The following is a 13,218-nucleotide window of genomic DNA, read 5'->3' as shown; positions in this document are numbered from 1 at the left end:
TATGGAGTTATGAAGACTGCGGGGTATGGAGTTATGAAGACTGGACGGTATGGAGTTATGAAGACTGGGGTGTATGGAGTTATGAAGACTGGGGGGTATGGAGTTATGAAGACAGGGGTATGGAGTTATGAAGACTGGGGGTATGGAGTTATGAAGACTGGGGGATATGGAGTTATGAAGACTGGGCTGTATGGAATTATGAAGACTGGTGGATATGGAGTTATGAAGACTAGGGGATATGGAGTTATGAAGACTGGGGGATATGGAGTTATGAAGACTGGGGAATATGGAGTTATGAAGACTGGTAGGTATGGAGTTATGAAGACTGGTAGGTATGGAGTTATGAAGACTGGGGGATATGGAGTTATGAAGACAGGGGGATATGGAGTTATGAAGATTGGTAGGTATGGAGTTATGAAGACTGAGGGTGTATGGAGTTATGAAGACTGGGGTGTATGGAGTTATGAAGACTGGAGGATATGGAGTTATGAAGACTGGGGTGTATGGAGTTATGAAGACTGGGGTGTATGGAGTTATGAAGACTGGGGGATATGGAGTTATGAAGACTGGGGGATATGGAGTTATGAAGACTGGGGGGTATGGAGTTATGAAGACTGGGGTGTATGGAGTTATGAAGACTGGGGGATATGGAGTTATGAAGACAGGAGGGCATGGAGTTATGAAGACTGGGGGGTATGGAGTTATGAAGACTGGGGTGTATGGAGTTATGAAGACTGGGGGATATGGAGTAATGAAGACTGGGGGGTATGGAGTTATGAAGACTGGGGGGTATGGAGTTATGAAGACTGGGGGATATGGAGTTATGAAGACTGGGGGGTATGGAGTTATAATAATAATAATAATAATTTGTTACATTTATATAGCGCTTTTTCTGAGACCTCAAAGGGCTTTACATAGAAGGGGGGAATCTCCTCAACCACCACCAATGTGCAGCATCCACTTGGATGATGTGACGGCAGCCATTTTGCGCCAGAATGCCCACCACACACCAGCTTACTGGTGGAGAGGAGACAGAGCGATGAAGCCAATCAGTATATGGGGATGATTAGGAGGCCATGATAGACTGAGGCCAAGGGGCAAATTTGGCCAGGTTACACCCCTACTCTTTTTCTCGAAGGACATCCTGGGATTTTTAATGACCACAAAGAGCACCCCCTAAAGGTGAACACCCCCTACTGGCCTCACTAACACCTCTTCCAGCAGCAACCTGTTTTTTCCCAGGAGGTCTCCCATACAGGTACTAACCAGGCTCAGCCCTGCTTAGCTTCAGTGGGCAACCAGTCTTGGGCTACAGGGTGATATGGCTGCTGGCTTATGAAGACTGGGGGGTATGGAGTTATGAAGACTGTGGGGTATGGAGTTATGAAGACTGGGGGGTATGGAGATGAGGGGGTGTACCTGGGATGCCCTTTGGAGGCGCTGTGGGTTTATCAGTGAAAGGGTCATGAAGAAGGTGCTCACATGAGGACTATTATATTCCTACCCTCCTTTACTACTCAAATCTCACTGCTGGCATCAGGTAGGCCAACTCTGCACAGGGATTAGAACATCAATTCCTATATTACTGTGGAACACAAACTGAGATTTTTAGAAAAATATTCCATCTCTGTGAGTAATACCTAATAAAACTTTTAAACTATAGAGCATCGCTTCCAGAGAACCGTGTTATGGAAGTGTGTTGTGAAACTGAGCTCCGCATCACTTCTCGCACAAGATTCACAATGTAATTACATCATGCTTCACAACGTTTTGTTATTCACAACATGGAAGTGGCAGGAAGTGATTCTTTATAATAAAATAAACTATAAAATATTAGTATTTTTCTCACACACAGAAGACAATGATTCATTAACCGGGCTCGTATGGATTCCAGTTGTGTTTGTTTGGATGGTTTTTGAAGTGTCAGCTTTGAGAGTCCCGTACACTTGCGTTATATGTACTCACAGAGATTGTTCTTTCATCTGTGAAAGATGTTTTTTTCCACAGAAGAAAGAAAGTCATATACATCTTGGATGGCATGAGGGTGAGTAAATTATGAGAGAATATACATTTTTGGGTGGAATATCTATTTAAGCTTGGGATATGGACCTGCCCAAAAAATGGACAGTGACATAACACTCTGTTTTCACTCTTCAATTCGTTGAGTCTTGGCTCATCATGCCAGAAAGCTTCCCAACCCCTGACATAAAATATAACACACATCACACAAGTCATTAAGTGAAAAAATTAAGCATAAAAAGTTGCCCATATGTCCACTTCAATTTTTTTTTTTTTTTGCTTGGCCAAAAACAATGTCGAAAAGTACCAAATTTCTAAAAATATTTAATGCCAAATATTCAGATAAATGTAAAGTTACCTGTCTTGGGCTCCACAGAGAAGTAAGGGTGTCCGTGTATGATGCTGTACACAACTCTGGCGCTGTTGCCGTAAGTGGGGTCGTCAGCATCTGTCGCTGTCACCTTAACCACCGTCGTGCCTGTGCAGAACATACGCAACACAACACGCTAGTGAGCATCAAGAAATATAGCTGAAGGGAACAGGATGTGATGTGAGTTACCATGGTAATGCTGTGTCTTACGGTGACCCAGTAGTTCACAACACAACAAAATCAAGTCACAACACAACGGAATTTAAAAAGAAAACATCAGTTCACAACACAACAAAATCAAGTCACAACACAACGGAACCAAGCCACAACACAACAGAATTTTAAAATAAAACATCAGTTCACAACACAACGGAAACAAGCCACAACACATCGGAATTTAAAAAGAAAACATCAGTTCACAACACAACCAAATCAAGTAACAACACAACGGAAACAAGCCACAAAACAACAGAATTTAAAAAGCAAACAATCACAACACTGGAAACAAGCCACAACACAACATAATTTAAAAAGAAAACATCAGTTCACAACACAACGAAAACAAGTCACAACACAACGGAAACAAGCCACAACACAACAAAATTTAAAAAGCAAACAATCACAACACAAAAGAAACAAGCCACAACACAACGGAATTTAAAAAGAAAAACATCAGTTCACAACACAATGAAATCAAGTCACAACACAACGGAAACAAGTCACAACACAACGAAATCAAGTCACAACACAACGGAAACAAGTCACAACAAAACGGAAACAAGTCACAACACATCAAAATCTAGTCACAACACAACGGAAACAAGCCACAACACAACGAAATCAAGTCAAAACTCAACGGAAACAAGTCACAACACAACGAAATCAAGTCACAACACAACGCAAACAAGTCACAGCACAACGGAAACAAGTCACAACACAACGGAAACAAGTCACAACACAACGGAAACAAGTCACAACACAACAAAATCAAGTCACAACACAACGGAAACAAGCCACAACACAACGAAATCAAGTCACAACACAACAGAAACAAGTCACAACACAACGGAAACAAGTCACAACACAACAAAATCAAGTCACAACACAACGGAAACAAGCCACAACACAACGAAATCAAGTCAAAACTCAACGGAAACAAGTCACAACACAACGAAATCAAGTCACAACACAACGGAAACAAGCCACAACACAACGAGATTTAAAAATAAAACATAATTTCCCAACACAACGAAATCAAGTCACAACACAACAAAATCAAGTCAAAACCCAACGGAAACAAGTCACAACACAACAGTAACAAGCCACAACACAACGGAAACAAGTCACAACACAACAAAATCAAGTCAAAACCCAACGGAAACAAGTCACAACACAACAGTAACAAGCCACAACACAACGGAAACAAGTCACAACACAACAAAATCAAGTCACAACTCAACAAAATCAAGTCAAAACCCAACGGAAACAAGTCACAACACAACAGTAACAAGCCACAACACAACGGAAACAAGTCACAACACAACAAAATCAAGTCACAACTCAACAAAATCAAGTCAAAACCCAACGGAAACAAGTCACAACACAACAGAAACAAGCCACAACACAACGGAAACAAGTCAAATCCCAACAGAAACAAGTCACAACACAACAGAAACAACCCACAACACAACGTAAACAAGCCACAACACAATGAAATCAAGTCACAACACAACGGAAACAAGTCACAACCCAACAAAAAAAGTCACAACACAACAGAAACAAGCCACAACAAAACGAAATTTAAAAAGAAAACGTACTCGGTTACCAATGTAACCTTGGTTCTCTCTAGAAGAGGGAACGAGTATTGCGTAAGTTGCTTACGCATCGGGAAAGTCTTCTTTCTTCGAGATCTGAAGCCAAAAATTATCCTTAATTTTGTATTCATTGTCAACGCAGTGCGGCAGCCGGCAGACCTAGGCAGGCTGTATAAGCGTGCTCATTGGCTGCTCGGCGGCAACTGCTTAAGCCTATCAGTGAGCGCTCTGATACGCGGCCTCCAATGAGGGCGCTTTGCGCCCTCCACACCCTTCTAACCGTCAGAATGGGTGTGGCCAGCGTGTATATAACCAGCGCTCACAGGCTAAATATCTGGTTTTCGCAGTCTGAAGCGCAAAAGCTCGTGGCGTGACACGGCAGGTTACGCAATACTCGTTCCCTCTTCTAGAGAGAATCGAGGTTACATTGGTAACCGAGTACGTTCTCTTACGAGAGGTTCTCTCGTATTGCGTAAGTTGCTTACGCATCGGGAACCCTTTGTCAACGCCGTGTGCGCCGAGCATCCAGCCCATGAATCCCAGGGAGACCGGGGAAAACATACTGCTGGAATAGGTGGCCGGTCGGAGAGACGGGCCAGCACAGCACAAAGCACTTCACTCAGTCTATATAATAGAGCGGCGCGGCCGGTCTATAAGCATATAGTAGTGCAAAACAGTAGGGCCGGCAGAGCGAGGCCACACAGTACATAAGCACTTATTAGGGTAAGAGAAGAGCGACATAGTCGGTCTTTCATGAAGAGAATAAACCCCCGCGCTACATAGTGGAATACGGGCGGCCAGCAGTGCGGGCCAGCACCGGTAAAACAGCGCGTAAAGGGGAATGAGAAACAGAGCGGCCCAGCCGGTCTGAGTATAAAAACACTTCACCCTAAGTATATACCAGAAATATCGTTAGCATGTGAACGTAGTCTGCACATGAGAGACTGGGCAGAGCATACATGTCACTTATACTGACAATAATTTTGCCTGTAAGGCGGGAACTTCCAGGTTATAAAACCTCACGAATGTTGATGGGGAGGCCCGGCCCGCTGCCATACAAATATCGTGGATAGAAATTCCGCTGGACCAGGCCCACGACGAGGCCATGCCTCTAGTAGAGTGGGCTCTGATACCCAGAGGGCACTGCAGGTGTTTGGAGGCTTAAGCTACTGCAATCGCGTCCACTATCCACCTGGACAGGCTCTGTTTCGAGGCGGCGAGACCCTTGGTGCGTCCGCCGAAGGAAACAAAGAGCTGCTCTGAACGCCTGAAAGCGGCGGAGCGCGTGATGTAAACTCTCAGCGCCCGGACAGGGCATAGGAGGTTATCACTGTCCCCATTGTCGGATGCTGGCAGAGCCGAAAGGGAAATGACTTGTGCCCTAAAAGGGGTTCCAATCGCTTTGGGGATGTAACCGTGTCTCGGTCTGAGAATGACTTTCGAGTCGTTCGGTCCGAACTCAAGACATGCAGGGCTAACAAATAGCGCGTGCAAATCCCCCACACTTTAACTGAAGACAGAGCTATCAGAAAAACGGTTTTAAGCGACAGGTACTTTAGATCCACGGATTCGAGCGGTTCAAAGGGAAAAGCCTTCAGGGCCCCCAGGACCAAGGACAGATCCCAAAAAGGAACCGAGGGGGGCCGCGGGGGGTTCATCCGTCTAGCTCCTCTGAGGAAGTGGATAATGAGCTCATTCCTTCCTATTGCCCGGCCGCGCGTCGTCTCCACGAACGCTGCAATAGCCGCCACATATACTTTGAGCGTGGAAGGGGACCTGCCCTTTTCCAACAGCTCTTGTAGGAAGGAGAGCACCCGCGGGACCCCGCATGCGCGTGGATCCAAGCTTTTAGTAGCGCACCATTTGGAAAACACCGACCATTTAGACGCGTAGAGCCGTCTCGTGGAGGGGGCTCTCGACTGTGTGATCGTGTTCACGACCCCTTCTGACAGGTCAACGGGTATCCGTTGATCACCCATGCATGCAGAGACCAACGCTCTGGATGGGGATGCCAGATCGATCCACCGGCTTGGGAGAGGAGATCCCTTCTCACCGGGATCGGCCATGGGGATGAGTGCGACAGCCTCACTAGCTCTGGGTACCAAGTTTGGTTCTCCCAGCGCGGGGCTATCAGAAGCACTGAGTGGTGCGTTTCTCTGATCCTCGAAATGACCTGTGGCAACAGGGAGATCGGAGGAAAAGCATACAGCGGGAGGCTGGGCCATGTCTGGGACAGCGCCTCCTCGCTCTTCGAGTAATATTTCGGGCAGTGAGCATTGTCTTTCGACACAAAGAGGTCGATCTCTGCTCTTCCGAATAGGCGCCAGAGAAACTGGACTGTCTGGGGGTGCAGGGACCATTCTCCCGGGGGAATGTTGTCCCTGAACCGACATTCAGGTGGCCCGGCACGTGCGCGGCTCTCAGCGAGCGCAGCGAGCGGTAAGCCCACACGAGAAGGCGTTCTGTCAGCTTGCACAGATTCCTGGATCTGACACCGCCCTGTCGGTTCACATAGGATACCACGGACATGTTGTCCGAGCGGACTAGCACATAGTGATCCTGTATGAATGGGAGGAAGCGCTCCCGCTATCATCTCCAAACAGTTTATGTGGAGGCATTTTTCCTGGTCTGACCACAGGCCAAAAACCGGTTTGCCCTCGAAAAGAGCGCCCCACCCTGAGGTGGAAGCGTCCGTCGAGATAACTTTGCGGTGTGAGATAGCTCCCATTGTCACTCCCCGCTGGTACCAGTCGGCCGCTAACCAGGGCTTCAGTGCTGAAACGCAGCTCTGAGTCACTCTGATTCGGATGCCGCCGGAAGCCCATGCTCTGTGAGGCACTCGGGCATTCAGCCAGCGTTGTAGCGGGCGCATTCGTTAGAGACCCAGCTGAAGCACTGCTGCAGCTGAGGCCATACAACCCAGCAACCTCTGAAATGTTTTGAGAGGTGCGGTGCTGCCCGGCCGGAAGGATGTGGCCAGGCGTCGAACGCAACGCGCGCGCTGTGTCGACAGGCGGGCCATCATCGCTACAGTGTCCAGATCCAAACCCAGAAAAGAGGTTGATTGACTGGGCACTAGCGAGCACTTGGTCCAGTTGACCGTAAGCCCCAGGCTTTCTAGGTGGCTGAGAAGCACTGTTCTGTGGCGGATGAGTTCGGCCTCTGACTGTGCTAAAATCAGCCAATCGTCCAGATAGTTTAGAATTCGCACTCCCTGCCCTCTCAGGGGAGCGAGAGCCGTGTCCATGCACTTCGTGAATGTACGGGGTGCTAAAGACAGGCCAAACGGCAGGACGGTGTATTGATATACCTGACCGTCGAAGGCGAATCTCAAGAATGGCCTGTGACGGGGTATTATCTGGATCTGAATGTACGCGCGTCTTTCAGATCGAGAGAGATGAACCAGTCCCTCGGGCGAATCAGCCAATTTACAAAAACGCCTCGTGCTCTTTTAGAATACAGAGAAAGTGTGTCGCGGAGCGAACACACACAGTAACAGTAATAATGTAAAAGGATACGTCGCCGGATAGCGTAGCAGGCACGGATGGCTGAAGACGGCGAAGACGGCCGGCTTCCTCAGGCGCTGTCCTAAGCTTGCTGGTCGCTGGTTTCAACGGCGGCGGCTCTCAAGATCCAGCGATGCGAAGAGCTTCGCTGAAGACAAGAAAATCAGATATTTAGCCTGTGAGCGCTGGTTATATACACGCTGGCCACACCCATTCTGTTAGAAGGGTGTGGAGGGCGCGAAGCGCCCTCATTGGAGGCCGCGTATCAGAGCGCTCACTGATAGGCTTAAGCAGTTGCCGCCGAGCAGCCAATGAGCACGCTTATACAGCCTGCCTAGGTCTGCCGGCTGCTGCACTGCGTTGACAATGAATACAAAATTAAGGATAATTTTTGGCTTCAGATCTCGAGGAAAGAAGACTTTCCCGATGCGTAAGCAACTTACGCAATACGAGAGAACCTCTCGTAAGAGAACATCAGTTCACAATACAACAAAATCAAGTCACAACACAACAAAATCAAGCCACAACACAACATAAACAAGTCACAACATAACAAAATCAAGTCACAACACAATGAAATCAAGTCAAAACCCAACAGAAACAAGTCACAACACAACAGAAACAAGCTACAACACAACGGAAACAAGTCACAACACAACAAAATCAAGTCACAACACAACAAAATCAAGTCACAACACAACAAAATCAAGCCACAACACAACATAAACAAGTCACAACATAACAAAATCAAGTCACAACACAATGAAATCAAGTCAAAACCCAACAGAAACAAGTCACAACACAACAGAAACAAGCTACAACACAACGGAAACAAGTCACAACACAACAAAATCAAGTCACAACACAACGGAAACAAGCCCCAACACAACGAAATTTAAAAAGAAAACATCAGTTCACAATACAACAAAATCAAGTCACAACACAACAAAATCAAGCCACAACACAACGGAAACAAGCCCCAACACAACGAAATTTAAAAAGAAAACATCAGTTCACAACACAACGAAATCAAGTCACAACACAACAAAATCAAGTCAAAACCCAACGGAAACAAGTCACAACACAACAGAAACAAGCCACAACACAACGTAAACAAGTCACAACACAACAAAATCAAGTCACAACTCAACGAAATCAAGTCAAAACCCAACGGAAACAAGTCACAACACAACAGAAACAAGCCACAACACAACGGAAACAAGTCACAACACAACAGAAACAAGCCACAACACAACGTAAACAAGTCACAACAAAATCAAGTCACAACTCAACGAAATCAAGTCAAAACCCAACGGAAACAAGTCACAACACAACAGAAACAAGCCACAACACAACGGAAACAAGTCACAACACAACAGAAACAAGCCACAACACAACGTAAACAAGTCACAACACAACAGAAACAAGTCACAACACAACGTAAACAAGTCACAACACAACAGAAACAAGTCACAACACAACGTAAACAAGTCACAACACAACAAAATCAAGTCAAAACCCAACGGAAACAAGTCACAACACAACAGAAACAAGCCACAACACAACGTAAACAAGTCACAACACAACAAAATCAAGTCACAACTCAACGAAATCAAGTCAAAACCCAACAGAAACAAGCCACAACACAACGTAAACAAGTCACAACACAACAAAATCAAGTCACAACTCAACGAAATCAAGTCAAAACCCAACGGAAACAAGTCACAACACAACGGAAACAAGCCACAACACAACGAAATCAAGTCACAACACAACAGAAACAAGTCACAACATAACAGGAACAAGCCACAACACAACAGAATCAAGTCAAAACACAACGGAAACAAGCCACAACACAACTGAGTCCGAACTTTGCGTACTTGGTGCTGCACCCAATAAAAAAATTCATGTATTGTATTTTACTAAATTAATTGACCATGAAATGAAGACAAGACACAAAGCTTTAACTATCTAGAAAAATAATTGGGCTCATCTAGGCAGAGATATCTGGGCTATTCTCTAAATATTCTCTAAACTGGAAGCGTTTGTTGAACATGAGCTCATGCTGTCTGCTTCAGGACGCTGTACTTGGGAGCCACATAATTAGAGTACGCTAATATTCAGTTTGTTAGGTTATCTTCACCGTCATACAGTCTATCTCAAACAAAATACTTTGCATGGGTCAAAGTCAATGACATTTCGCATGGAAGTAAACAGTATGAAAACGTCACAGAGAATAGATGAGATATTGTTCCATATTGATCTGGCCTTAATGTAACATATTACACTGTCTGAACTGAGAGCTTAAAGTCATAGAATTCCTGCAGAGGGGAGTTTTAACCTAATTACTACATAAAGCAAATCATAAAAACAAACTTATAAAGATGCGTTAGGAATGTACAATAAATCCAACAACAGCTTTTTTTTTTACACATTCACTGCCTTGCATGTAAACCACAAACACACACACACACACACACACAGACACACAATATTTTATTTATCCATCAGCGGTGCCATGCTTACAACAATCTGAAGTGTTATCTGATTCTGTCCAGTGTGCTATAAATTCAGCTGGAATGTTTTTTTGTTGGCTTGAGTCGAAGTCTGTGCAGTTGAGTGTCTAATTGCTCTCTCTCTCTCTCTCTCTCTCTCTCTCTCTCTCTCTCTCTCTCTCTCTCTGTCATCTCTCATTTGTCCATCTTCATTACAGTGAATGATCACATTCTCAGGTTTCCATTCATTTTCTGTGTACTAGAAGTGCATCTCTGTGGTTTTCAATCAATTCTGTGCTCTAGGCAGCCGACTGTCATCTGACAGTAATGAAAATAAATATATCTCGACTAATTTTAAGAGATGACAATTTTTCATATTCCTCCCCCAAACAATAGCTGAAATTTGACCATTATGATCACTATATCTCATTTTCTTATCACAAGAATCAACACAAAATGTAACATTGTGAGAGTATGATATATTGTGTCTGGTAAATGAGCGAAACACTGAATTCTCAATGCTCTGTAGAATGTGAGGTCATTTATTTCTATCTATCTATCTATCTATCTATCTATCTATCTATCTATCTATCTATCTATCTATCTATCTATCTATCTATCTATCTATCTATCTCTATCTGTGTGTTGGTCATCAGGTAATACTCCTGAGGTTTTTATAGAGACAGTGATTTTATGAGGCCTGCATCCCCTCAGATTCACCTTTAGTTATTGATATCAAATACCGGAGTTATTGCAACAGGAGATTTCTGTCATGCATTGATGTTATGCTTCAGTGCAAGACTTGCATGTGCTATCAGTGCCATATATGTCGGTCATGTGACTGATCCACACACACTGAATACGCCTGTCATGTGACCGATCCACACACACTGAATATGTGACTGATTTGTAACATCCTGACTGTATGTCCCAAAAGGGACACCGTAGCCCTCGGGCAAGATCTCTGTACTCTCGCGAGATTGTGCGTAAGCATAGGGCAAAAAGAAATAAAGACATCCAGTTCAGAATGTCCGGTGTGCATTCCAGTTATTATATATAAGTAGCTTTAGCCAGTGAGCAAACAAGCAAACATTACATGATTCACACACACTGAATACGCCTGTCATGTGACTGATTCACACACACTAAATACGCCTGTCATGTGACTGATTCACACACAATAGGTGTGTTGGACATCGGCTGCGGCTGGATGTAACCGATCGGCGAGAGTAGCCGCATTCAGGCGGGGAGGAGCTGCAAACGGAGACGTGAAGTCGGACACTTTCTGGTTCCCGTAGTGACCGCTCACGTGGTGTTTGCATACTTTACCACAGCTGAAGTGAAATAAATGCAATATTTGCCTACTAATGCACAGATGTTTCAGAGACATTTTCATTCAATACTTTATGTACTGCTTCATACAGCGTCTGTTTGAACAAGAATAAAGGTCAACATAAGCTACTATCAATGAAGTGGAGTCTACTTTTTTTAATCAGTTTTAATTTGATAAACATGACACAATATAACATCGCAACGACATGAAAAGAGTGTTTACTGTTATAAAAAACTGATTTGTGAGCTTTAGAGGAACTAAAGGTGTTTGAATAAACACGAAACACACGTGATCGCTGTCATGCGGTGAATCCGGCCAATCGTGGAACAGCTGTGTCGTCATCAGCCCTCGTGCAGCCGCTCTTGAGAAGCTGCGCTGGCTGAGTTCTCCGGCTACTCTCGAATCGCTCTCGCTGTACTTTGATGGCATACGTCACAGTCACGTGGCGTCGGCGCTGTATCAAGTCGGACAAAATTTCTAACCGGCATGCACTGCAGCCGCCGATCAGTCTGTGCAGAGCTGCATGAAGTCGAACAAGCCTAATGAATACGCCAGTCATGTGACTGATCCACACACACTAAATACGCCTGTCATGTGACCGATCCACACACACTAAAAATGCCTGTCATGTGACCGATCCACACACACTGAATATAGGCTTGTTCGACTTCATGCAGCTCTGCACAGACCGATCGGCGGCTGACTTAAAGCAGTGCATGCCGGTTAGAAATTTTGTCCGACTTGATACAGCACCGACACCACGTGACTGTGACGTATGCCATCAAAGTACAGCGAGAGCGATTTGAGAGTAGCCGGAGAACTCAGCCAGCGCAGCTTCTCAAGAGCGGCTGCACGAGGGCTGATGACGACACAGCTGTTCCACGATTGGCTGATGACGACACAGCTGTTCCACGATTGGCCGGATTCACTGCATGACAACGATCACGTGTGTTTCGTGTTTATTCGAACACCTTTAGTTCATCTAAAGCTCACAAATCAGTTTTTTATAACAGTAAACACTCTTTTCATGTAGTTGCAATGTTATATTGTGTCATGTTTATCAAATTAAATCTGATTAAAAAACGTAGACTCCACTTCATTGATAGTAGCTTATGTTGACCTTTATTCTTGTTCAAACAGACGCTGCATGAAGCAGTACATAAAGTATTGAATGAAAATGTCTCTAAAACATCTATTATTTGGCAAATACTGCATTTATTTCACTTCAGCTGTGGTAAAGTATGTAAACACCACGTGAGCGGTCACCACGGGAACCAGAAAGTGTCCGACTTCACGTCTCCGTTTGCAGCTCCTCCCGCCTGCACGCGGCTACTCTCGCCGATCGGTTACATCCAGCCGCAGCCGATGTCCAACACACCTACTGAATACGCCTGTCATGTGACTGATCCACACACACTGAATACGCCAGTCGTGACTGATTCACACACTCAATGCGTCTGTCATGTGACTGATCCACACACACTGAATATGTGACCGATCCACACACACTGAGCTGCTGTTCGCTGTCGCAGCTTCTGACACACTGTCACTCCAACATAACCTGGAAGTTGAATCTAAGAATCCCGTTCTGACAGGGTCCTCAGGCAAGGAGCATTAAGCTTCAGAATCCTTCAGGAGATGTCTGATGATCTGAGACATCAGCGACCTGATCCTTTGGCAG

At 45.1% G+C, this 13,218-nt stretch overlaps 1 protein-coding gene across 1 annotated transcript in view; it reads right to left on the bottom strand.

The window, feature by feature from the left end:
* The window catches only part of LOC307153687 (cadherin-7), a 106,604-nt gene that overhangs the window by 68,557 nt on the left and 24,829 nt on the right, over positions 1-13,218 (bottom strand). The window contains exon 3 of the mRNA XM_079863305.1: positions 2,378-2,497. Coding sequence (XP_079719431.1) covers positions 2,378-2,497 — 120 coding nt within the window. The remainder of the gene's footprint in view (positions 1-2,377; positions 2,498-13,218) is intronic.

This window comes from Squalius cephalus (genome assembly GCF_949319135.1).
Source record: "Squalius cephalus genome assembly, chromosome: 25".
NCBI classification, from domain to species: domain Eukaryota; kingdom Metazoa; phylum Chordata; class Actinopteri; order Cypriniformes; family Leuciscidae; genus Squalius; species Squalius cephalus.
The sequence above is the reverse complement of the archived record's forward strand: the minus strand, read 5'-3'. Positions and strand labels throughout refer to the sequence as shown.